The 24,964-nt window shown below is 37.8% G+C and overlaps 2 protein-coding genes across 6 annotated transcripts; both read right to left on the reverse strand.

Annotated features, from left to right (window-relative positions):
• Positions 1 to 1,255: 1,255 nt before the first annotated feature.
• On the reverse strand, positions 1,256 to 22,861 carry slc1a6 (solute carrier family 1 member 6). 5 transcript variants are annotated; one of them, XM_047375024.1, is made up of 14 exons: positions 22,801 to 22,861; positions 19,823 to 19,900; positions 14,849 to 16,029; positions 14,656 to 14,725; positions 9,660 to 9,926; positions 9,413 to 9,550; positions 8,979 to 9,186; positions 7,894 to 7,936; positions 7,632 to 7,760; positions 7,358 to 7,542; positions 6,962 to 7,195; positions 4,641 to 4,835; positions 3,081 to 3,215; positions 1,256 to 2,617 (listed from the first exon to the last, which is right to left on the reverse strand). In XM_047375024.1, exons 5-14 carry the CDS (start codon positions 9,880 to 9,882, stop codon positions 2,419 to 2,421), a joined length of 1,689 nt encoding a protein of 562 aa, XP_047230980.1. In that variant the 5' UTR covers positions 9,883 to 9,926; positions 14,656 to 14,725; positions 14,849 to 16,029; positions 19,823 to 19,900; positions 22,801 to 22,861; the 3' UTR covers positions 1,256 to 2,418. The 5 variants fall into 5 exon arrangements, with proteins under 5 accessions (XP_047230980.1, XP_047230979.1, XP_047230978.1 ...); XM_047375023.1 differs by lacking the exon at positions 14,656 to 14,725; XM_047375022.1 differs by lacking the exons at positions 14,656 to 14,725; positions 14,849 to 16,029; positions 19,823 to 19,900; positions 22,801 to 22,861 and adding an exon at positions 12,204 to 14,639.
• Positions 18,640 to 24,964, reverse strand: tax1bp3 (Tax1 (human T-cell leukemia virus type I) binding protein 3). The gene is made up of 4 exons (XM_047375027.1): positions 24,777 to 24,964; positions 22,801 to 22,920; positions 19,823 to 19,900; positions 18,640 to 19,659 (listed from the first exon to the last, which is right to left on the reverse strand). Exons 1-4 carry the CDS (start codon positions 24,813 to 24,815, stop codon positions 19,450 to 19,452), a joined length of 447 nt encoding a protein of 148 aa, XP_047230983.1. The 5' UTR covers positions 24,816 to 24,964; the 3' UTR covers positions 18,640 to 19,449.

The following is a 24,964-nucleotide window of genomic DNA, read 5'->3' on the forward strand; positions in this document are numbered from 1 at the left end:
AAGCCATTGCTGAAAAAAGGGCATAAAGAGCACAGCAAACATGTTGAAGAAGGTGTTTTGTTTAGACGAGACAAATCTGAACTTTTTGGTCAACATACAAAATGCTGTGTGGTAAAAAAAAAAAAAAAACACTGTACATTAATCTGATACCACCCCCACAGTGAGACGGTGGTAGCAGCATCATGCTGTGGCAATGCTTTTCTTCAGCAAGGACAGTGAAGCTGATCAGAGAAGAAATATGAAGTCAAATACAGGCCAATCCTGGAAGAAAAACTGTTGAAGACTGGTAGAGGTTTACCTTCCAGGAGGAAAACTAACATAGAGCCAAAGCTGCCATGGAATGGTTTAGATCAAACATGTATTTATTATACTTTCTCAGTCTAAAATCCACACCTAAATCCAGTTATGAATCTGTGCCGAGACGTCATCGCTGTTGACAGATGCTCTTCATTCAATCTAACAGAGCTTGCACTATTTTGCAAGGAAGGAAAGGAAAAAAAACATTTACCATAGATTGGCAAAGCTGATAGTGACATATTCCCAAATCATTGCAGCCATAACTACTATAAACTGCTGTTTTACAAAGTATTGACCTAGGAGGGTAAAGAAATTTGAAAACCATACACTGTTTCCCTTTTACTTAGTTTATTGTTACTTTGTGTTTGTCTATCACATAAAATTCCAATAAAATACATTAAGCTTTCAATTGCAATGTGACAAAATGTAAAAAGAAACATCAAGGGGCAAACACCTTTGCAAAATCAGTACAGTGCAAAATAGATGAATACTGCCGGGGTGCACTCTGGAGACGAATTAAAGTCATATTAAATTCAAGACTGTAGTGTTTTGCACAGGACAAAACCCACAGTTGCACAAGTAGAACACAAAAACCCCACAAGGAGCTCCATTTTTATCTACAAGGTTAGAGCAAAAAATTGACACCAGGTTGGATTGATAAGAGAAAAAACTGGGAAGAGGTGAGGAGACAAAAATAAGGACATTTTTGTTAGTTGTGAAATGAGTAATGTCTCTTGCTGTCTCAATCTTCTATTTTTTGGAATCATGATATTTTTTTTTTTGCTGGTTAGAAAGAGTGCTGGTATTAAATTAATGTAACTGACCCAAATGACAAACTATTAAATGTAGTGTGTTTGGCATATAGCTCAGTATCCCACGTTTGTCTGAAGGAGACCAAATAGCTTCTGGAATATATCCTCCACAAGGGGTAGCCACAATCACAATAATGAGAATTACATTTCAGTTCCTGAGACATTTATTCATCAAATTTTTCATACAATCTCCATTGAAATCTAGAGCTGCTCTTCCTTAGAAAATAATGTTTTATTCATAGTAACAACAAGCATTAAAACTAAGCCTTATTTCTGAACAAAAACACATTGCACAAACTCACAAAAGCCTTGAACTCACCAGTAAAGAAATGCATTTGTATTCAACATCTCAAAGCTTTTACAATATTTTTTCACAGTACTCTTCCATAAACCATCAAGAACAGTCAATGCAGATTTCTGTTTTAGTTTTCATGTAACAATGTTAAGTTACTGGTTTACTTGATACAATTACATAAAATACAAGAAAACGCAAAACCTCCACAATCTTAGTTACACAGTGTTGTGAATGGAAGATAATAAAAAACAGTGATAGCATTGTTGCTGTAGCTAATTCTGTGACTTTACTGGGTCACAGTAGCACCAAATAAATATCGGGTGTCAAATAAACATCTATAAGAAAGCACAGTGTGAAAAATCCATTATATCAAGTCACCACACTTAAGTCCTTTTTGCCTTTTCCCAGTGTTAAGCAGCCAAGTACATCCAAAGTCAGTCTGAATTAAATTGTGTAGGAAAACTTAAATCAAATTAGTTTTGACCCATGAAGAAAACAACTCAGTAATTTATATTTACAACCTGCTGAACTAGAGTGTTTTCAGGTGTTTGGTAAAAACTCATAAAACTCCCATTAGAGTAGTCAAGATGAAAATGACAAAAGTGGGAGTTTTCAAAGGAAATAACGTTTGTAGTAAATGCTGGTCCTGTTAAAGAAAGGGCCTCAATGCTCAGATGTAATGCAAGTAGAGAAAAACAGTGAATTCATAAAGCCTGAAGTGTTAACTATGAGCTGTATAACTCACCCAAATATGGCTGAAAACTGGACTTCAGTCAGAACAGCATTTAACTTATATATTATATTATATATTATATATATATATACTTTCTTGGATAGGACTAACATTTTTATCAGAAAGCCTCATTAAAAATGAAGCAGCACAAGATGCTGCACAGTTGACTTATTTGTTGTTTACTATTAAGGTCCTTAAGAAAGTTATTTATGTCAAAGACACTCACTCACTTTTAACTGAAGTTTTATTGTAAAGTTCATTTTCGGAGAAAACAACTGTCCTCACATTGTGGTCTCGTTGTTCAGGTTGTTGGGAGTGTCATTGTCCTGGCAGATGAGCTGGTACGGCTTCTCGTTCTCCTCAATCACAGAGTTGCGCAAATCAGCATCTTGATTCTGTAGTTCTTCACGTGAAAGGTGTTCCACAATGCCGGCACCAAGCGAATCACCCAGCACATTGGTAGTTGTGCGCAAACGATCTCTGCGTCGTTGATAGGAAAAAAAGATATTAGAGTGTATAAGTAAAAGATGGGTATTCTATTCTGCTAATCTGGTTCTTGATGTGAGCGACATGGCCCACCAATGAGAGTGGAAAAGCCTGTGGGGTGCCATTAGAGCTCCAAAGAATTAAACAAGGTGATGTCAGTTGGGGACCTAAATGGTTCTATGTGGTTCAGTGGGTCTGGTGGCTGTTTGAGTCACAGAAAATGCGGTATGTCAGGTGAACCTATTATGCAAGAAGCACCATTGCAAATACCAACCAAAAGCATTGCATGTATCAACTACAAATATCCTAACAGGCTTTCTAATCTGTTGCTCTGCATTATGTATCAATAACCTTTGTAGATGTGCAGCTTCTGGGCTCTGTGAAGCTCTACAATGACATTTAGGCAGGCACAGTCCCAGACCAATCCCTGTCAAGCTGACATTTAGTGGGAACTCACAAGAACCAATCCACAGTGATGATCAGTGTTATGTCCTCCGTGGGCAGTCCCACCGATGTCAATACGATCACCATGGTCACCAGGCCACCCTGAGGGATGCCTGCTGCTCCGATGCTGGCAGCCGTTGCTGTGATACTGAGTGGGAGGAGAAAGGGATGGAGAGAAGAGTGGAGACATTTAATAAAGGGAAACAAACAGCACATGTCCACTCATAGTGGGAGTAAAGGGATGAAGCCAAACAATGAATTATTACACTACCTACTGTGTTACACATTCACTCCACAGTTAAGATATCTTAATTAGAAAACACGTCTTGTGCAATATGCTTTCAGAAAATCTTAATATAAAGTCAGTTCTTCGAAGGACGAAGGCAGATATAAGAAGAGAAATCCACTGTAAATCTGGGTCTGTCCCTTGCACTTCAACTAATCTTCTAGTTCACATTGAAGATTTCCACAGAAACTTGTAAACCTCCTGGAGCCTTGCTAAACACCTAAATCTCTACTCTAAACACGTTTATCAGTCATATGTCAATAAATGTTGCAGACAATGTTTGATGACAAAAACAACCAAAGAATGTATAGGCAACAAAAACTTTGATTTGCATTTGCAGCTGTCTCTGACAGATATCAACTTCTAAATATCAACAGGTAGGCTCCATTTCTTACTTCTCTATTCTACAATTGAAAATGTCTCTTAGCAAGATTACTCTTAGCGTCTTCCTCAGTTTTACAATAGTAAAATTGTGCTAAATTTAGGAATTTTATATTTATTCACTTTAACTGTAAATCAAAAAATCTTTTTTGGCTCTGTAGCTCTGTTAAGCAAGATTTGCTGTCATTTTCTGAGTCCATGACATCATAAGAGTTTTATTACTGTAATGTTGTGTTTGATTTGTAAATGGTGGTCTGAATTTTCCAGCATCATGTCAGAAAATGAAACCAAATGTTCACTGAAGTCAGAATTACAATTCTGTTAAAATGTTGTTAAAATCCAAAATATTACATTTTTATCGGCTCGTATTGCTAACAGTATTTAGAAACACCACAACAATGATCAAATTCCACTGGTTTTGTACCTGCTACAAGATTGCAGTCAACTTGTAATGTTAGTTCCAACTCCCAGTTCTAACTGGGAACTGGGAAAAATTTAATGTAGCGTGACATTTTGTAATGTTCTTAGCCACAAAGAAAATGACTATATAATGTACAATGCAGAAAATTAAAAACTGAGTAAAAACATATATTTATTTTGCAGTAATTTGATAATGAAATTATGTTGGCTTTTAATAACAAAAAAAGGCTTTTAGCTCTGGTATCCAAACATAGAAAAATCAAAACTGATTATTTTTTTGTTTTAATGCAGTAGAATATACCAAGAAATCAATAGACATGTTCACATTAATTTAACTAGGAGGTTTGGTGAGTTGGCTTAAAATGTCTCCAGTAATCACCAACAAAATTGTACAAACTAGGCCAATCATTTAGGTAAAATTATAATTACAATTTTGCATTCATCATACTTTGTATTTGGTTATTAGATGTGGTGAAACTTGTGAACCTGATGGTGAGAATCTGCCCAAAGTTCAGGTCCATGCCATTGACTTGAGCAATAAAGATGGCCGCCACAGCCTCGTAGAGGGCAGTCCCATCCATGTTGATGGTGGCACCCACAGGAAGGATAAAGCGTGTCACCCGTTTATCAACGTGATTGTTTTCTTCAAGACATCGGAAAGTGATGGGTAGTGTAGCAGAGCTGCAACGGAGAGTGTAAAAAGAGAAATTATGGTATTAGTAATAACAGTTCATCAGCCACCCACTGTCTTTTCCTTATTGGCGACTGGGTTGTGAAGGTAATTGGTCCAGCAGGGACACCCCAGACATCTCTCTCCATAATGACAATCTTTAGCTCAGCTCTGGGTGATCCTCAGGAGCTCCCGGGCCAAAAATTATTTATTGTCTCAAAAACCTCCAAAGGCAGGTACCCAGGAGGCATCCTGATTAGATGCTGAACCATCTTATCTTACTCTTGCATTACTACTGCATGTTCCCCTGAGATGGTGGAGCTTCTCACCTTATCTCTACAGCTAAGTCCAGCCACCCAACAAAGGAAATTAATTCCAGCCTCCTTTGATCACAGTCTTACGGTCATGATCCACAACTCATGACCGTAGGTGACGGTTGGAATAAAGATGGAGCGGTAAATGGAGAACTTCCCTTTTTGTCACAACCCTTTGTTCTTTTCAACAGGCCAGAACAGAGCTGAAGCTGTTGTAGTTGCAAAGGGTACGCCAATACCATATTAAAGCATTAAAGAATTAGAAATGGGATTTCATTATATTTTCTGTGTGTGTAAACAGAAGTGACTCAGGTGGTAAGAGTTCATCCTGTTACCGGTGGGTTGCCGGTTTGAACTCCCGCTTTGTCTGTCTCAGTCGTTTTGTCCTTGGATAAGACACTTCACCCAACTTGCCTGCTGATGGTAGTCAGAGGGCTCGGTGGAACCTGTGTATGGCAGCCTCACTTCTGTCAGTCTGCCGCAGGGCAACTGTGGCTACATTGTAGCTCACCACTGTCCGTGTGTGAATGTGTGTATGAATGGGTGGATGACTGACTGTAGTGTAAAGCACTTTGGGGTGTCTGGGGACTTGATACAGTGCTACACAAGTGCAGGCCATTTACCCTTTACTATAATACTTTTGGAATTATAAAAAATTTGATTAGTCAAGATTTATTCAAAGAATATTTGGGGCAGGTGTCTAGCTCCAGTCCTCTAAGCATGGTGTCCTGCGTGTTAAAGATGCAACCAACGCAGTTGAATTAAATCACAGCTTGTCATGAGGTTCTACATAGGGCAGGTGATGACAAGTTTGCAACCCCAATTCCAATAAAGTTGGGACGTTATGTAACATGCTAATAATAACAAAATACAATGATTAGCAAATCCTGTTCAACCTATATGCAATTGAATACACTACAAAGACAAGATATTTAGCATTCAAACTAATAGACCTTGCTGTTTTTTGGAAATATTCACTCATTTTGGTTTTGCTTTTGTGTCCTCTGGGCCAAAGAGTAAAACGACTATCTGGATTGTTATCAGAGCAAAGTTTAAAAGCCAGCATCTGTGATGGTATGGGGTGTGTTAGTGCCCATGGCATGGGTAACCTGCACATCTCTGAAGGCACCATTAGTTCTGAAAGGTACCATTAATGCTGAAAGGTACATACAGGTTTTAGAGCAACATATGCTGTCATCCAAGCAATGTCTTTTTCAGGGATGTCGCTGTTTATGCAGCAAGACAATGCCAAGCCACATTCTGCACGTGTTACAACGGCATGGCTTCGTAGTAAAAGAGTTTGTGAGTTAGACTGGGCCATCTGAGGTCCAGGTGGCCCAGTCTCCTATTAAAACCATGTGGCGCATTATGAAGTGCAAAATACAACAACCTACACCCTGGACTGTTGAGCAATTGAAGTTGTACATCAAGCAAGAATGGGAAACAATTCCACCTACAAAGCTGCAACAATTAGTGTCCTCAGTTCCCAAATGCTTATTGAGTGTTGTTAAGAGGAAAGGCGATGTAACACAGTGGTAAACATGCCCCTTGTCCCAACTTTGTGGGATGTGTTGCAAGCATCAAATTCAAAAATAAGTGAATATTTGCAAAAACACAATAAAGTTTATCAGTTTGAACATGAAACATCTTATCTTAGTAGTGTATGTAGGTTGAACAGTGGCGACAATGTGTAGGGAAACATAAACTCAACAAGAAAGAACGCTCTAACCAAACCAGACAGAGGCATCCATTTGGACCCATAGGGTAAATTGATGCAAAAGAGAAATAAGACAGCAGAGAAACATTTTAATGGTGTAACTCACCTAGAGGATGTCCCCAAAGCAGTGATAAGGGCCTGCAGCAGGCCGCCAATGAAACTGTAGGGGTTCCTTCTGGTAACCAGAAAGTAGAGCAGCGGCAGGACAAAGAGTCCGTGGATCAGAAGACCCACAATGACAGATAAAGTGTACATCCCCAACTGACCACCCATTTCTGCCAGGTCCTTCATCTCCACTATTTTTCCAGCAATCAGAAACAGAATTCCAACAGGAGCGTACCTACAGAAGGACATGCAGTAAACAAACATGACAAAATGCCTCTGAAAGGCTTAAGACTGTGAGCAAATTTGCATGTTTCAGTGTTCATTATAACCAACAGTTTTTGAAATAAGTCAAAAAAATCCATTTTACATAAAGAAAAGATATTGAACTTTTATTTACCAAATGATGATGGCTACCAGCCTCATTATGGCCTCGTTTAGGCAGTCAAAGAACTCTTTAAGAGCTTGTCCCTGTTCTTTCATGTTTCCAATGACCAGGCCAAAGCACATGGAGAAGACCACCAGACCCAGAGCGTTCACTCCGGCCGAGGAGCCAGACACAGGAACCGTTTCCTCCACTGTCTCCTGCAGAACACAACAGAAACACCAGTTTGTAAAAGAGGTGCAGGGCTTGAAACTGGAAAACAGAAGGTAATGTCTTGATTTGAATTCACCTGTATGGGGTGTAGCACCCTACTTAAGTTTTCCACCAGGTGAGGGTCTGTTATATTGAGAGAGTCAGTGAGGTTCAGAGTCACCGTCACATTCCTCGTGTGAACAATCTTCTTGTAAACTGTTTTATGCTGCAAATAGACCCATGAGTCAAGTTATCAAAGGGATGTGAATACTTTTACACAGTATGTTAAACGACATAGGTTTGAAGTAATTTTTTGTCATGTAAAATAGACCATAACTGGGAGGAACACACAGATTTACCTGAATGAAGCATGCTTCCACCAGATTGGGGGGAAACATGTTCCTAGATGGAAAAGACAAAAACTCCAAATGAGTCAAAACTGGTTTGTTGAAACTGTTTGAAATATTGCAAATAACCCTGCAATAATTTTCAAAGCAGACTTTAGGACATAGGATGGACATTTCTCCACTGATCATCAAAGGATCAAAAGGATATTATCAGTCAGGAGAAGAGCACAGTTCAAAACATTATACATGCATTGTGGCACAGTAAAAACAGTTATCAGTAACTGGAGAAAATATGGGACAAGAGACGCATTACAAAATCTGAACATTGTTTCATAATTGACAAGGAGACAAGATAGAATCAGATGAAGGACACTGCAAAGACAGCAACATTGAACGAGCTACAAGAATTTCTGGTTAGTACTGGTTTTGTTCTACATGTGACAGTAATCTCCCAGCATGAAAAGCAGCTTTAACTTTTGTCCATAATTGCAAAAAATGTGCTTGTCACAGAAAACAAAACAGCACATAACCAGAAGAATACTAACCCCACTGTGAAAGATGGTAGTGGTGCCATTAAGCCCCCGGATTATTTTTGCAACAAATTTTTTATGAAGGTGTATTAAGTGCTAAGTAATTCTGAGTAATTCCGAAAACCAGTCGGTTTTGACCCAAACCCTTCAGGTGTCTGCTGGTTAAACTGAAGATAAAGATGGACCCTGTATATTCGCATCAAATCAACAAACAAATAATTTGACCAAATGAATATCAAAGTCTTGCAATGGCCTATAAGTTATGCAAGGCGGAGTGGAAAAATATTGTCAAGTCAGGATGTGCCCTTCTGACAGATTCCCGCCAAGGAAGTCTGAATGCTAACATTAAATTACAAGATGTTTCTACAAAGTATTAGTTTAGGAGTGTGCACACCTAAGCAACCAGCATGTTGCAGTTATTTTGTTCCCCCTAACAGGTTTGTCTGTACTTTCAATTTAAATGCCATCAGAAAAACCTGGTATCGGTGTATAGACTTTTCAGATCCTCTTTCTGTAACAATTACATGTAATATTTTGGGCTAACATGTTGATCCTCTGAGGCCTTACCTGATGAGGTCCAGAAAAGCATCAGTAGCTTGAACTGGTTCAATATTTCCATTTTTCACCATAGGACTGTCCCTGCTGCCTCTCCCTGGCCGGATGATCATGACGATGACGATACCGATGAACACTGCGATCAGTGTGGTCACCATGTAGTAGACCACCGCACGTACACCCATCTTACCTGATGCTTTGCTGTCCAATGAGGAGATACCTGTGAAATGGATAAATTGTTTGTGTGCTGTAAGTTTACACTTTAGAAACTGCAAAAAACTGTTGAAAATGCATCATAACTTTATTTTCTGAATTTCTGAGTAAAATATATTCAATAAACAAGGAGACAATGTTAAAGCAAAGGGACTTGGAAACAAATTTCAGTAATCAAAACCATTTCAGTGCCTAAACGTTAAAGTTCTTATCAAGACTCATCAGAAGCCAACCTGTGACCAGACTGGAAACAATAAGAGGCAGCACCAGCATCTTCAGCATTCTCATCAGGAGCTCCCCAGGAAAGGAGAAGTATTTTATTTCCCTCAGGGAAAGGTTGTGTGGGCGTAGAGCAAAGCCCAAGATTACACCTGGGCAGAAACAAATCCCCATACATGCAAACAAATAAATAAAGCAAAAAACAAAAGAACCAAGTTACCAATAGAGAAAACAGTGCAACATGTTTTAATCTCCACTGACCCAAAGCCACAGCAGCAACGGTGAACAAAACAAACAGGTTCCTCCTGAAAAATCCTTTGAGGCTCTTTCTGCTGATGGAGCCGATCCTCTGCTTCATGCTGCTTGCTCTTCTCTCCATGGCTCTGCAAAGGCGCCTCCTGAGGTCAGCTTTGTCCAGCACCCGTGGTTTTTCTGCGTCCTCGTTTAGGAAAAGACTTGCACTGTTGGGTGGCTTCTCATTCATAATAAGCTCCAACACCTGATCCAGAAGGCAGGTCTCGTGGGAAACTGAAAGATGATTAAAGCAATATTCATCCCTATTCTATGTTTTGTCTTGGATGGAAAATCACAGGGAGATACCAACAAGAACTAGATTTGAGCCCCTGTGTAGGACTGCAAGTCAAAACAAAGCAGTGACCAAAGGTTAAACAACACCTAATATTAAATAATTTTATCACTGTCCTATCGGCATTTTTGATTAGTTTTATGTTAAGTCAAGCATCTCCACAGTACGTAATCTCAGTCATTTCTAAGCAATGTCAAAATGTAATGCAAATAGAATTTAAAATAGTTTCAAATTAGAGTTTATTTTTACTTGTAATAGCAATAAACTAAAAGGTTGCTATTTATCACTACTCTGGGACCTATTTCTCAGAGAATTGATGGAGCAGCATCAAACCAATATGTTGAGTCATGCTGCAGATATCGTTGGGAAGGTTTCTTCATTAAGTTGTCACTTTACTTTGAAAGTACATGACTTTATGCACATGTTACAAAGGTCACTTTAATTAATTACTAATACTAATAATTATCTTGTTTTAGCTGTGGAAAAAAATCCCCAAACTCCATACATTCAGCATATCCTGTCTCGATAGATCTTTTGCTGCTTCTGTCTGAGTTTAGCTTTCACTATGGATGAAAAGCCTCAAGTCTGGTTTCCTAATTATGACTAAAGCAGGATAAACTTCCCATTTTAAAATAGCATAGGCAAAAAAAAAAAAAAACGGAATGTTTTTTTTAAATGTCCTAAATGAAAAGAGCTGTCACAGCACAGTACAATGTTAAATTACTGAACTTTCTTCAGACTTACCTTGTTTGCTTTTCCTCACTGTGCAAGTAGTAACACGTGGCTGCTGGTCTTACTTCCTCCTATCTAGGCTGCAAACCTGCTTCCTCTTAAACAACCCCCATCGCGAACATACTTGACTTCCTGCGCTTTGACTCAACAATATTTTCATCTGTTTATCTAATTACTGCATTATGCAAGGGCATAATCACCTGACTACAGTTCATTTTTGCATCTTTTCTTTTTTCACTGGTTGGAATTAAACATTCTCACATCGATATATATATATATATAAAACTGAAAAATATCTAACTGAAAATGACTCAATGTTTTACATAGCTAAATTTAAAAAAGGTTAGATTAGCACATGGCCATGCAATGCAACGTCAAGATATGTCAAGGAGCACAGAAAGAGCCTTATCAGCTACGGAGACTGCCAGCATAAGACTTAATGCCAAAAAAAATTATATCATAGTGGCTAATAATTAAAAATAATTATCTGCCAAACCTGTTACCACTTGCATGATATCAATACATGGATCACAAGCAAACCCATGGCTTTTAGAGTGACGTCTCATGGGAGTTTCAGACTCTGCGGCTTCTAGTTTTCTTACAAAATATTAAATCTTTTTTTAGAATTAAATTAAATTAACCATCAATCGGAACAAGCTGATATGAAATAGATAAGTACATGGCTACAAAATGTCTTTTTTTTTGTGTGTGTACAACATTGTAGCAGGCTGGAACAAAATGGCAATGCATGCTACCAAAGGGGGGTACTAATTGGCATTTGTGACCCAGAATGAATTTATATGCTGACATCTTCCATTTTAAAAGCATTATTTTTATTTAAAAAAATAAAATATAACTTAGTTGGCCTCAAACTCAGGTCAGTTTTAAATCCCATTTGTTTTATATAAAAGATTACTTGGTCCAGCTTTGTGGATCAAAATTTAATATAACAGTAAAACAAATTATTTTACAACTCATCTGTCTGTTTAATATAAACTGATACTGGTCATGTAGAAATGATTTGTTGTTATTGCTTAATAGCAAAGATGGATATTATATTCGATGAGGAACAAAACAGTTGTACTAAAAGGCCAGTGGAAATTATTACCGGCCTCTAGACGATCAATCCAAAAGTCACAAAACAAACAGCCGAACTTACATATATGACAAAACACTAAATATGACAATATAACCAGAGAAGTGGATGGACAGCTAGTGGAAGGTGGTGCATATTTCACACCCCAACAGCAACCTAAGACTACCATGTTAAAACATAGACACAGACATATTATCCCAAGATTTGGCTTATTTCTTGTTTTATTCAACTATATTGTTAATTTAATATTAATTGTTCCCCAACATGAAGCAGGTACATGTTTCCTGTATTAATACATAGCAGTTCCTGCAATGCATTCCTAACTTTGAGCAGAATGCTCAGTATTTCTGACAGAGAGAGGCATAATTTAAGGTGCCCATTGATTACTCACCACTCATGGTTACAGTCTCAGTCAAGCAGCTCGATTTAGGCCAGGTGACGGTCAGAGCTTAACGAGCACACACTGCAATGTCCCTAAGCTTGGGTAGTGTGATTGGTTCCAGAGCACAATGATTACACATCTCTGCTCTGCACTTATAAACAGACAGACATGAAATGCCTTTCCTATGGTCTGACCTTCTCACACATCCACACACACACACCTGGAAAACACACACACAAAGAAAGGACTGACCACCTTTCACTGCATCTGTGTGAATCAGGAGGGCTACACCCACATCTAACACAGCAAACTTTTGATGGGATACCATGACCAACATATCCAAACAAGGCTTTGCCCTTAATCTACATATAAAGGTGAATTACATTAACATACTTTCTATGCAGAATCAGGTTTCCAAAGTTTATGGATAGAAACCTGATAAAGTCGTTTCCAAAGTAGACAAAACAAAAGTAGAATGAGCAAAGTCTCTGTTCATCAAGTTCTCCCCGCTTTAAGCCAAGATAGATGCCATCCCATCTTAAAATGTTTATGCAGTTTTAATTCAAATCCTTTAACTTTAATTCACTTGGAATTGGTGGTTAAATTTGCAATAAATGGTCTTAGAGACAGCAGAAGGATAAAAAATGATAGATACAGTAAATCAAAAGTGAATGCAGTCAAACCTCAACAGGAAGATAGAGAATGATACTTGAAATCCATTTCTCTCTCATCACTTGTCAAAAGATTGAAGTAGGATATTGACACAAAAATAGTTTTTTTTTTAATGGACATAGTACATCTTAAAAGAAGGCTTCGCTTTTTCACTCTTTATTAACGCTTTTCATCTTATTTTAAGGTACTTCACTTTCGCATTTGGCTTCCAAACTTGTGGGAATACATGGTGAGGAATGTCATCTGTGGTAAATGGAGTTCATATGATATGTGACAGGAGGATTTTTTATTTTTACTTTTTGTTCAATGGCATAAATCTAATTTTACATGTTTAGAAACCCAGAATTAGCCCTATTCTAGAGCTTTAGAAACACTGTCTTTCACTGGTGAGATATACAGCTAAATTATTACATTGACCATGTTATCAGTGGTGTTGTTTTATAAGATTCATTAACAGAATTTATCTGCAAAGCTTAAATCTTCCCAACATATACCAAGGGAACAGGTCCTAATACTAGCATATAGAGTGCTACGAAACGTTCTTGCCGTCTTACATTTCTGATAACTGGCAATCAGTTATTTCAATCACTCTGGAAGATTTTTGACCCACTCCTCCAGAATTATGTTATTTAAGCCACAGTAGAATTTTTATGCATGAACAGCCTGTTTAAGGTCATGATACATTACGTCAATCAGATTTACATCTGGACCTTGAGGAGAATTCATGGTTTCATCAATTACAGCAAGTTGTTCAGGTCCCAAACCATCACACTACCACGACTATGTTTGAGTGTGATTTTCTGTTTCTGAAATGCTTTGGTAATTTTAGACCATATTTTATCTTATTTTACATGTCTTTCAAATTGTTCCACTTTTGTCTAGTCAAGAATATTTTCCATAAAATCTCGGGGATCATCACAAAATACTGGATAAATGTGAGAAGGCTCTTTTTTTCGTTTGGTTGTTTTTATTTTTTTGTTGTTTGTTTTGTTTTCACCTTGTATCTCTACCCATTTTCTTATTGTTGAATCAGTGACCTTAACCGAGCCAGGTGAGACCAACCAAACCTTTGCTGTTGTTTTGTATTGTTCTCTGAACTCCTGGATGTGTCACTCTTGGAGTCATCTGGGTATGTCAGCCATTGTTCCCCGTTTTTCCTCTATTCGTGGAAAATAGCTCTCACTATTTTCTAGTCAGGGACTTTGTTTCTTATCTGTTCTTGATTTTTTTAATGTGTTAATTTTAGAGATATTTTAACCATCTTCATGTTGTCAGGCAGGTTCTATTTAAGTGATTTCTTGATTTTACAGGTAAGGCAGTACTCAGGCCTGGCTGTGATTAGAGAAAAAGCACAAACATTGGGGTTAATCACAGTTGATTCATGGTTTAACAAAGAGAATAATTCCTTTCACACATTGGGATAGCCTTTTCCATTAATAAATGAAATCTCATTTGTCTGATATTAGAATTTGCTAGATAACATGAATACATTATATATAGCGATAGTTTCAAAGATTTTTATGAGACATGGTTTGAATGAAAATAATGAGAGTAAAACAATGAGTTTGAAGTCAAATGAAGCAAAATTTAAGAGGATTTGCTGTCACTAATTTTAGTGGAAGTAGTCTTGTCTTTAGTTTGCATCTTTTATTCACAGTTTTCTTATGGGGTTTTGTATTGTCATCTATTTCAATTTAGAATAAACAGTTTTTACAAATAATTACTATAAAACGTCTTACAAGTCAAGAAAGCAGACAGACAGATATACATACAATATAAACTAATTCACCCTTTAAGAGTATTTCCTTGTGTCAGACTTTCATAAGTTGACCAATATCTTCGTTTTGTATCTTGTAGGTCTTCAGAACATTGACACAGGGAATACACAAAAATATATTTCAAAAGTCATTTTTAACAATCTACACTCTGTTATCGGTTAAATAAAAAACATGAAAAACTGATTACACACAAGTCTCACCCACCTGTTTGTCCAAGACGATGCTCACTCCATCATGTGTATCTCGCTGTCTTTACTACACTGCTTGCTGCTGCTAATGAAGCAATGATGCCCACTCAGACTCTCCCCTCATCATCCGCGCTGTAAACTGGCTTTACAACGCAATGTAGTGGCTTGTGCTTTGCAAGGAGGCACGCCTTGGACATATGCGTGGGTTGAAAAGAGGTTTAGGATTTTACAGGGGTGAAAATAATTTATTTGTGTCAAAAAAAACCTGCATGAGAATGTGCCCCTTTGTTTGGGATTTTACTGAGTCTGGCTAAACGATTCTTTTAGAACATGCAAGATACAAGTCATTACACAATGTATTTGGGTCCTTATGGTTGTAGACAATACACATACACAGTAGGTATTGCTATGACAACATGCATGTGCTCACTGCTGAACTCCGGGGAACTGATTGTATCTGTTACCCTGCTGGCATCCAGCTACCAAGCTCTCTGCTCCCACACCCACACATCACACTCATATTTGCAAAATCTGCATTAACATGCATCAACATAAAGTGTATAGAAAAAGATGCCCCTGGGCAGCCAGCTAAGCTACACCGTGTATTATTCTGAGAGAATTACAGTAAGTTAACACAGGAATAAATTTAAGTTTGCATAGAATGGATAAATGAATCATTTTTTTTACTTTATGCGGCTTAAAAATTATTTATTTAAATTGTCACAATGCACAGAGTGGAGGGCTATAGATTAAATTGATAGCTTCTAGATAATATTCTCTGAAATTCACAACTGAGATTTGAATTAACAGATGGCATTGGATGGAAATAGCAGATGGCATTGGCTTAGCTCAGGTTTGATATAGCTTGAATACATTTAATTAAGTGTTTTCTGTTTGGTTGTTTGCAGTTCCCAAGCAGGTAAACACAGCTCAACATAAGCAAAAACTTGGGTGGGGAAGGATTTTGGAGAGGCTATGGAGAAGGACCTTCAGCTAGCTTCAATGAAGTTCTAGAAAACTGTTTATTCAAAAGTAAAAAACAGGGAAAATCCCTGGGGTAGGATGGGTATGGTGTCTACAGCCCCAGACTGATAACTGTGGAGGATCTTCTGAATCTGGCCACCATGTCCCCTGGAGGGAAGGCAGAAGGGTAGGGCACCAGAAGTGGAGGAGATTTATCCTGAGATGCTGAACGCCCTATAAAGAACAACGTATTCAGAACAATAATTTTACAAAAAATCTATACATTTTGCATTTAAGATGAAAAACTTTCTTTGTCAGTAAATATGCTCTATCCAGAACTCCTCAAGTGGCATAGCTGTAGCTTCACCTGGTTAAATTCTGCAAACAAAACTACTAGAACCACCTTTCGCTATCCGATTAGTAATCGATTAATCGAAACAATAATGGACAGATTAATCGATTATCAAAATAATCATAAGTTGCAGCCCTAGTAGACATGATCTTTTTCTTGCAGACTTGCTGACAGGGCCATGGGAGGTTGATTGTTCAGTCCACATGTGTTTTATGAATATCAGGCAACCTTTCGTTGTTGCGTGTTGCAGGAGTGTGGGTTGCAACTAATGCTTTTAAGGACTATCCAGTCCGTCCCTGCATTATCATCACAAAGTCAGGTTTGTGTTTAGGATGGACTGGAATCCACCAAAGCAACTTCTTGTCTCCAGTCATATTTGTGGTGTTCATGAATCAGATCTCAAGGCATAATAGTGGAGGGGGTGTCTGGTTTGTAAACCTCAGGGTCTCATCTTTGCTTTTTTTTTAGATTATACATTATTTTGAGGTGGTTCTGTTGCCATCTTCAAGCCATGACCAATATCATGCAGTGGAGTGGTTCTCCAGAGAATCCCAAGAGGAAAGTCAACCTGTCTAAGTCTGAGACCACGGTTCTTCACCAAAAAAGGATGGGCTGTTCCCTTCCAGTTGAAGGTCACTTTCTGGCTCAAACACAGGAGTTCAAGTATCTTCGTATCTTGTTCATGAGTGTTGGTAGGATTGAGCAGGAGCCTAAATGATGGATTGGGTCCTTGTCTGCAGTAATGAGGCACTGCTTTGCTATGTTGTGGTGAAGAAAGAGCAGAGCTGAGAAGAAGTTACTAAATACAAGCACATAAAATTATCTTCCTTAATCTGGGGACACACCACACGATTGTTTGCCCGATTTTACCTCTGATTCACAGTCAGGAAAAGTCTGCATCAAGATTTGGTAAATCTTCTGGTAAAGAAAGGACAACAGCAGTTGCTATTCCTTTGCAGGATGAGAAGATCAAATCTTCTCCCTCCCATGTGTAGCCTGAACTCCTAGAGTTCAGGCTACACATATTAACACTCTTTTCTTTTGGTATTTTTAGAAATGTTCAGATCTTGACAAATATGCCAAATGTCACATTGAGTAGATTTATAGAAAGCCAGCAGTTAGAATATGTTTTAAAGATAAAACCAGCCGAATCTACAGCACAATAAGAGGTTTTTTGATTAAACTGATCCTCAATCTCTAATCGTCTCTTAATTAACAGGGGAAAAACGTAGAGATGCCCACTGAATGCTCATGAATGGATTTACACAGAAATAGTTCCAACATTTTCTTATTCCTGATGCTAGATGTGGGCTTCTCTCCGTTTCCAGTTTGGTGTAGGACCAAAGTGATAAAGGCACACTACATCGCCATGGAAACACAATTATCATCCCATAATGTAGGAGGCATGGATCATGCATGAACCACGCTTAGGTAGTGTAATTTCTCGCTTGTCCACAAAACAAAGACACTTCAGTGTTTTCTTTAACTGGCCTTTTTCTTTCTTCCTCAGTTCATCACAAATAATTTTCATATGATGCCAATTCAGAAATTTGTGTTAATGTTGCAGAATCAGACAAGCTGTGAGTCTGATCTCTGGCTGAAATGTTTGTGCAACCATATTATTGTCTCTAAACATTATGAAAAGCAGAGAAGTGGAATGAAGCATGCTTCCCTCTCCCTGAAGTGCACACACACACAGAGATGGTTCGCTCATCAATTATTTCTTAAAGAAAGGATTTTAGCACAGCGTTACCCAAAGATGACCCCCGCCCATTATGCGATAGGTGTTATTTTCCTACTTGTCATTAAAACCTTGCCAGATCATTTATAAACCACAACTGGGCCTGAGTAAAAATTAAAAGGCATTCAATTTGTCAAGCCTTAGATTTCAAATGATTTCACTACATCTTAGATGGATTCATTTGGTATAGATCTTCAGTATGTAGGAGATGAAAGTGCAAAAAGCTCTCAACATCAAAATGCCACAGAAAGGTCACAGCATAGATTTTTGTTAGCTTTGAAATGTCAGCTGATTATCCAGGCCTGGTACTGTAAAAGTGCTTGGGAGTTCAAAAAAAAATAAAAAAATATATATATATCATCTATAAGATGGATGAGAGAACATGCAAACTACATGGGATTCGAACTCAAGACCTTCTTGCTGTGAGGATACAGTGCTACCACTGAGCCAGTGAAGACAGTTGACAGGTTCTCCATTCAGTTATTCAAGACAGTGCTCTGTTAGCAAAAAACAGCCTACGAAACATTATTTGGGCTGTTATTTTTTAATCATAAATATATCAAAATATCATGGTCCCTCTGGCATATAACATTAGTGAATATATACCATATTTTGTATTTTAGTACTAAGCTTTAAACGTCAATTAGGAAAAAAATTAAAGAGGTCATCTCAATTAATATATTTTATCAGTTGTGGGCCTAAATAACTGATGTTTAACCCAGACAATGCAAATAAAAAGAGAAAAAAGGAACAAATTACCACAGTTTATTTTAGGTCTTAAAATAATAAATCTGAACTTGATTTCCACCCAGTTGCAATTCAAAACCTCTCTGAATTAGATCTTATCGGTACAAAGCCTTTAATAGTGGGGTACATTTCTACTAAAATATGACAACATGAAGTTTTAACTCCTAACCTGATAAACATCAAAACTGATGTAATTAAATCCCAAAACAAATATTTAAAAATTATAACCGGTGTCAACCATATATAATAATACTGTTCGTATGAAGTATAAGCAGATTCACATGAAAAGAAAATAGATAACCAAAAAAATAATAATAAACCCCATACTTTTATCATTAACTTTTAAACAGCATACTGTACCGTTAAAAGGAAAGAAAGTATCCCAAACCCTGCATTACTGTAATAAATGCCTGGCAGTATCTTGGCTTTAACTTTGGCATTTATTGCAGCAGGTTCTTTGTTTTAGAAAAGAGAAAAACTGCTCATTAACTGTCATTAACATGATTTTCCTTAGAGTATCCAGTATTTGGTCACAAAAGGATGTGCTAAATTTAGTGTTACACTCTTGTGCTGTGATGTGAAGCTTTACCTCACTTCACTGTTCAGGTCATTACATCTCTTACTGAGTTACAATAACAGGCCTTAAAGGGACAGCTGATACATTTATAGCAATCGGGAATGTACTCCAGGCTCTGATAATAAGTCACCTAAACCTTAAACAATCAGATAAGCTGTGTTTGACTTGTATCTGTTAGCTTGTTTTGCATTGATGTAGTTTTAAAAGGCCACAGTGCAGCTGCATTTGGAGATGTTTTTAGCAATTATGAAAATGTTTGGTCCTTTGCTGTCCTTGCGTTGCTCTGTGCCCCTCGATCACTGTCTGGGGTGATTTGCCCTTAGACTGTTTAACAACTTCTTCCAGGGATCTCCTAGTTATCAGTAGTCTCACAACATCTTCCCTCTTATTTGTCAGTTTTTTGCGTGCCTGGTCGTGAGTCACCATGGTCATATCCCAGCCATTTACCTGGGAGGAAGGAGGACAGTCTTTTCAAGATTCAGTCGAGGAAAAGCAATAGAAATTACAGCCAGGATAACACTCGTTCACAGCTCCTTTCTCACACTTTAAAGCGGCAAACAGTGCCATCTTGTGGCTTCCGCATGCAATGACAGAGGTTTTTACTACCCACCTGCATGATTTTGTCTCCCATTCTCAACCCTGCAACTTCTGCTGGTCCTCCTGGAGTTATCCTGGTCACATAGATTCCCTGTTGACAACACAAACACACCCCTTTACACAAAGGTCTTGCTAAATAAGATATAAAACAAGAATATTTGAGTAATTACAACAACTAAAGAGTAGCCAATACATGTAGTGCATTTGAAATACAGAAATAACTAAAGCAGTTCATGTCAACTTAGCCCTTCTGTTGTTTTTCGGAGGAGTTTTTCAGAGAAGCGTCTTTAGGCAGTCGATCCACTAAAACTTTTTTTTCTCACTTTTTTTCTTACACATTAACTGTATAAAGAGTGATTAATTGAGATAAATGTAGTTTTGTCTGGATGTATGAAGCATAGAGCAGTGCATCGCTGTCTTTACCCCTACTTTACTGTGCACTAGTGGTCAGCTGGCTGAAAGAAAACTGCTATACTTCCCCTGGCATTCAAGACAGACAAAATTCAAATGTTAAGAAATATTACCATTTGTGCAAAAACCGGGACCACCCATTAAAATTATTAAATTTATCTGGTTTTAATTTTAGGTTTTTGCTAGTATCTGTTAATCACAATAAAAAAAATATTAAATCCAAAAACCAAGTTTTTCCTTTTTTTTTTTTATCTCCAAACCCGTAAAATGACAGTCTCATCACCTAGACGTCTGGTTAAGTATTTCAGCTAAATTAAATTAAACGAGTGCAATGACAACACAAACAGCATGAAAAATACAATAAACTGATTTGATCTATTTCAAGTGCTTTCTGTTTCTTCCCTTTGTAGCATAAACATGCTTCAACCATTATTATGCATGTAAGTTTGCTTTATTTCTGAAAAGGATCTTAACACCTTACACTCACAACACCAAGGGGGAGTCCCAAACCCACCTCCTAAAACTTTATGAATCAGTACTTTATTTTAGCAGAACTAATAGGAATAAATGTTTCTTTTCAGTTTTAAATAAAAGCAGACCATGTCATAAATCTTTGATTAACATTTTTGTCTTGGTACCTTACTACGATGAAACTGTGGTATTTTTATTCAAGGTTTTCATACTATGATCACCTCTTACCAGCCCCGTTTCCTGAGAGAAATATGAACAGTTCATTTGTGGCCTCTGAGTGTAGAAAAGGCTCGAACAATATGAGGATATAATTAAGATCAACACTGTCTCCATGACCAGCACCTACTATATCAAATTTATTATTGTATCTCAGTTGTTTGTGCAGAAACATTCTGGTTGGAATTTCTTCTATTTTTCAAAACAACAACGTTCTTTAGAGGTTACCGTCTTCTCCACGTTGTAGGTTGCAACCTTATGGTGTCACACTTAAGCTATTGCTTATGCGGCATCTGATGTAAACTTGAGCTGCAAATTTGAAAGAAGTACTTTACCAGCATCTGTCAGTGGATTATATATTTATAGTATTTATACTGCAAACACCTGTGAGAAATCATGATTCCTTTTTGTTTTTCATGTTTGTATTTTTATCATCTCTGCAGCAATCACGTCTGATATGACGACAGCTAATAATGTAATCGCATAAGTTCGGCTACATCTTTGAGGGAACTTGTGGCTCAGATCATGGACAGCAAGAGGAGACACAGGAAACATGTGGAAGAAGGTGTTCTGGTCAGATGATATGAAAGTGGAACACACTATGTGGCAGGGCTGCATCATATTAGAAAAAAAGAGAGAAGAAAGAGAGAAAAATCTTCCTATTTTCCTCTCTTTCGCATCTGTGCTTCATACACTCAATGACCCTTAGCCTTTCGGGGGATGTCATTTGTGTCCAGTTTGAGCCTCTGCTGTCGTGAGACTTTTGTCGAACTGGTTACATATTACATTAACATGCTGATTACACATGGAATATATAAGTGCAATAATTGCATTCCAGTCCTTTGCAATATGAATATTGCACACACCGATATTGCAGTGACTATATATGCATGATATATTTTGTATATAAATATATCAAAGACAGCCCATCAACCTACACACACACCATCTGACTGTAAAACATGGTGGTGGCAGCATCATGCTGTGGGATGTTTTGTACAGTAAGGACAGGGAAGCTGGTCAGGGATGATGAAAAAGATGGATGGAGCTAAACACAGGTTGATCTGGGAAGAAAAAATGTTAGAGGCTGCATAAGACTTGATGCTGGGGTTGAGATTCAACTTCCAGCAAGACAATGACCCTAAACATGCAGCCAGAGCTACAATTAAATCATTTAGATCAAAATATATTCATGTGTTAACATGGCCTAGTCAAAGTCAAGACCTAAATCAAACTGAGAATGTGTGATGCTCTACATTCAATCTGACTAAGCTTGAAATTTTTTGCACAGAACATTACAGTTATTCACCACTTTGTCTGGGTCTTTTTCTTAAAATGCCAGTAAAATACATAGAAGTTTGTAGTTGTAACCTGAAAACATCTGAAAAAGTGCAAGAGGTATGAATACTTTTGCAAAGCACCATGAATATATATACTTGGATAAAGACAAATACAGACAATACACTTGAGATTATTTTATAACCCAGACTATTTAAAGAATGTGGAAAAGACAATCAGAAATGCTAAACAGCTGGAGGCAGGTTGTGACAGGATAAGGGGAAACATGACGTGTTTTCAAGCACTCCCGCCAGCTTAACATTTTATGCAATAATCAGGTAGTATAGGACTCTGCATAAACCTGCAACATTTCTTTGCATCATTCACATATTTGTGTGTGTGGCTTGTTCTCACATGAGGCCATGAATAATACGTTCAGATCTGTTTTTCATTTAAAGCTCACCAGAATATGCAGAGTTAAATAACAGAGAACTGATTTTCATTGCCTTCCCTTTTTCTCTGTAGCATAAAATAAGTCTTAGCTCTTAGCTGAAGAATAAAGACCCATTAGAAAAAAACGGGATAATTATGAATGTTTATTTTTTGTTTTCTGACCTTATCAGACTTGTCCTCAGAGAAAGGGTTCTGCCCAGGGTCCTGGTCAATACCGCCTCCAATGCTGAAGCCCAGGATCAGATTTTCTCCTTGGCACAGTTTCTGGATCTCAATTCTTTGCTGTTAGAAAACAACCAAACAAAGTCCATAATCAGATATTTAGAGAAACGTTGAGTATAGGCTGTTGGTATACTGGAAGCTATTCCACACTTATGAAATCTTTACAGGTGGTGTGTCATTGTTGCTCAATTGTGTCATTACTGGGTTGTTCAGACATGAGGCTAGCATGCACCGGCACAAATGCAGGTGTGAATGCACTCTGACATGGTTTTATCTGCTGCTACAAAGAAATAATAGAGTGAAATAAAACCTTCACTTTTCTTTCTAGTTTAATACTAAAATAACTGTGTTCTTAATTTAACCGTTCAATATTCTTACAGCGATATATGCCCATCATTTTTAGTTTGAAGACCGTCTTCTGGTAACATTAATAAAGAGGCTGTGTCCTGTACATGACAATCAGCTGTAGTCTCACAGCCCAGACAGATGGACGAGTCTGAATTCAGAGCTCCCCGAACACAAAGGCTGTCTGTGTGCACGTTGATTAATAACCACATAGACTCTTTAATACAATGTCTAGAGATGATGTCATTGAAGATCTTAATCTGCCAATGAGTCAGGATTTCCAGTTAAAGAGGTTCTTGTTTTTAAAGCCTTGCAAATTATGGGCAGTTTAAGTTGAATACAGTCTAGGATATCTAAGCTGGTAATCCATGACTTCATGTTTGCGCAGGGTGCTTAATATGATGTGACACAGAGGATTATTTCTCTGAGCAACACTTCAAAATGGGAAAGAGAAGAAAACATTTCCCAGCAGAAATGCAGATGTGTGGTGCGCTTCATAAGCTGGAGATGGTGGCAAGAAAATGGCAACTGGCCATGACAAAGAAGGCTCGACTAGGACCCAAGTTTACCCTACCACCAAGCATGTGGTGAGGAACAGGATGGTAACAGAGGAAGAAAATATAAAAAACTAACAGTATCAAACAGCAGCAGGAAGTGACATTTTTGGGTCACGAAGTTTGCATAGAAATCATTAGAAGCTATCAACTTGACAACTGGTTGTTTGGGAGGTATGGGAGGGGAAATCCTTTCCTGTTCTTGCACCACAAATTGAGACTGCTAAACTCTGCTGGGGGTTTAACAGGACCTGGTCAGATGAATCCAAGGTCGAGCATGCCAGAAAACTAGAAATAGGTCATTGCTGGATCGTTTAGCAGGGAAAATTAACACAGAGTAAAGCCTATAAAAAAACCAAAGTGCCAGCAACATTAAATCAAAATCTGTCAGCTCTTAAATAAAAATACCCTCCATATTATTATAACATCAGAAATATCAGAGGGTCTTATGGACCTGTTTAAAAATAATTTGAATGCTGTTTATGGCAATTTTACAAAATAAATACACATTAGATACAAATACATATTATCAAATATCACAAAAGTCAGTGATGATGTTTTGCAGCTTTAGATTCAGTTCATCACATTGTTGTTGGTAAGCAGAGAAAATCAAAGGTAGGCAAGTCGGAAAGTTAACCTCTTTTCAACAGAGAGAAACAAATCCCAACTAGTTATGTCTACCACTAATGAGTATTGTTCGTGCTGACCTTCTCAGTTTTTGATACAGCCAAAAATAAAGCCAGGAAATGAAAAACAACGCAAAGAAAACATAACTGATGTTGCGTTTACGGACACGGAAGAAATCACACACCTGGGGGGTGACGCCCCTGTCAGGACATTTTCATGCTGCGCAAAAGTAACGATCGGGTAAAGTCATGTTTAAAACAAGAATACATACATATTTCATAGAGTATTTACCAAGTTATATGGCTGAATTTCCAAACAACGACAATGTTAGTCAAAAGCATGAACAATAGACTCCAGTTCAATGAAACACGGCCCGTCTCCCAAACTTACCACAACTGCAGTCACTGGTTGACCTGGGACAAACGACATCGTTTAGCGGAGATTTCAACAAAAACAAGTTTTAACAAAAGTAACCGTAAAGATTTTAATAATGCGTTTTCAGTAACGACACAACTTCCTAGGAGTTGCCAGCAGGCTGCTAACTGGGAACCAGATGATGTAATCTCGCCTCCTAGCAA

This window comes from Girardinichthys multiradiatus, chromosome 9 (assembly GCF_021462225.1).
Source record: "Girardinichthys multiradiatus isolate DD_20200921_A chromosome 9, DD_fGirMul_XY1, whole genome shotgun sequence".
Classification (NCBI taxonomy): domain Eukaryota; kingdom Metazoa; phylum Chordata; class Actinopteri; order Cyprinodontiformes; family Goodeidae; genus Girardinichthys; species Girardinichthys multiradiatus.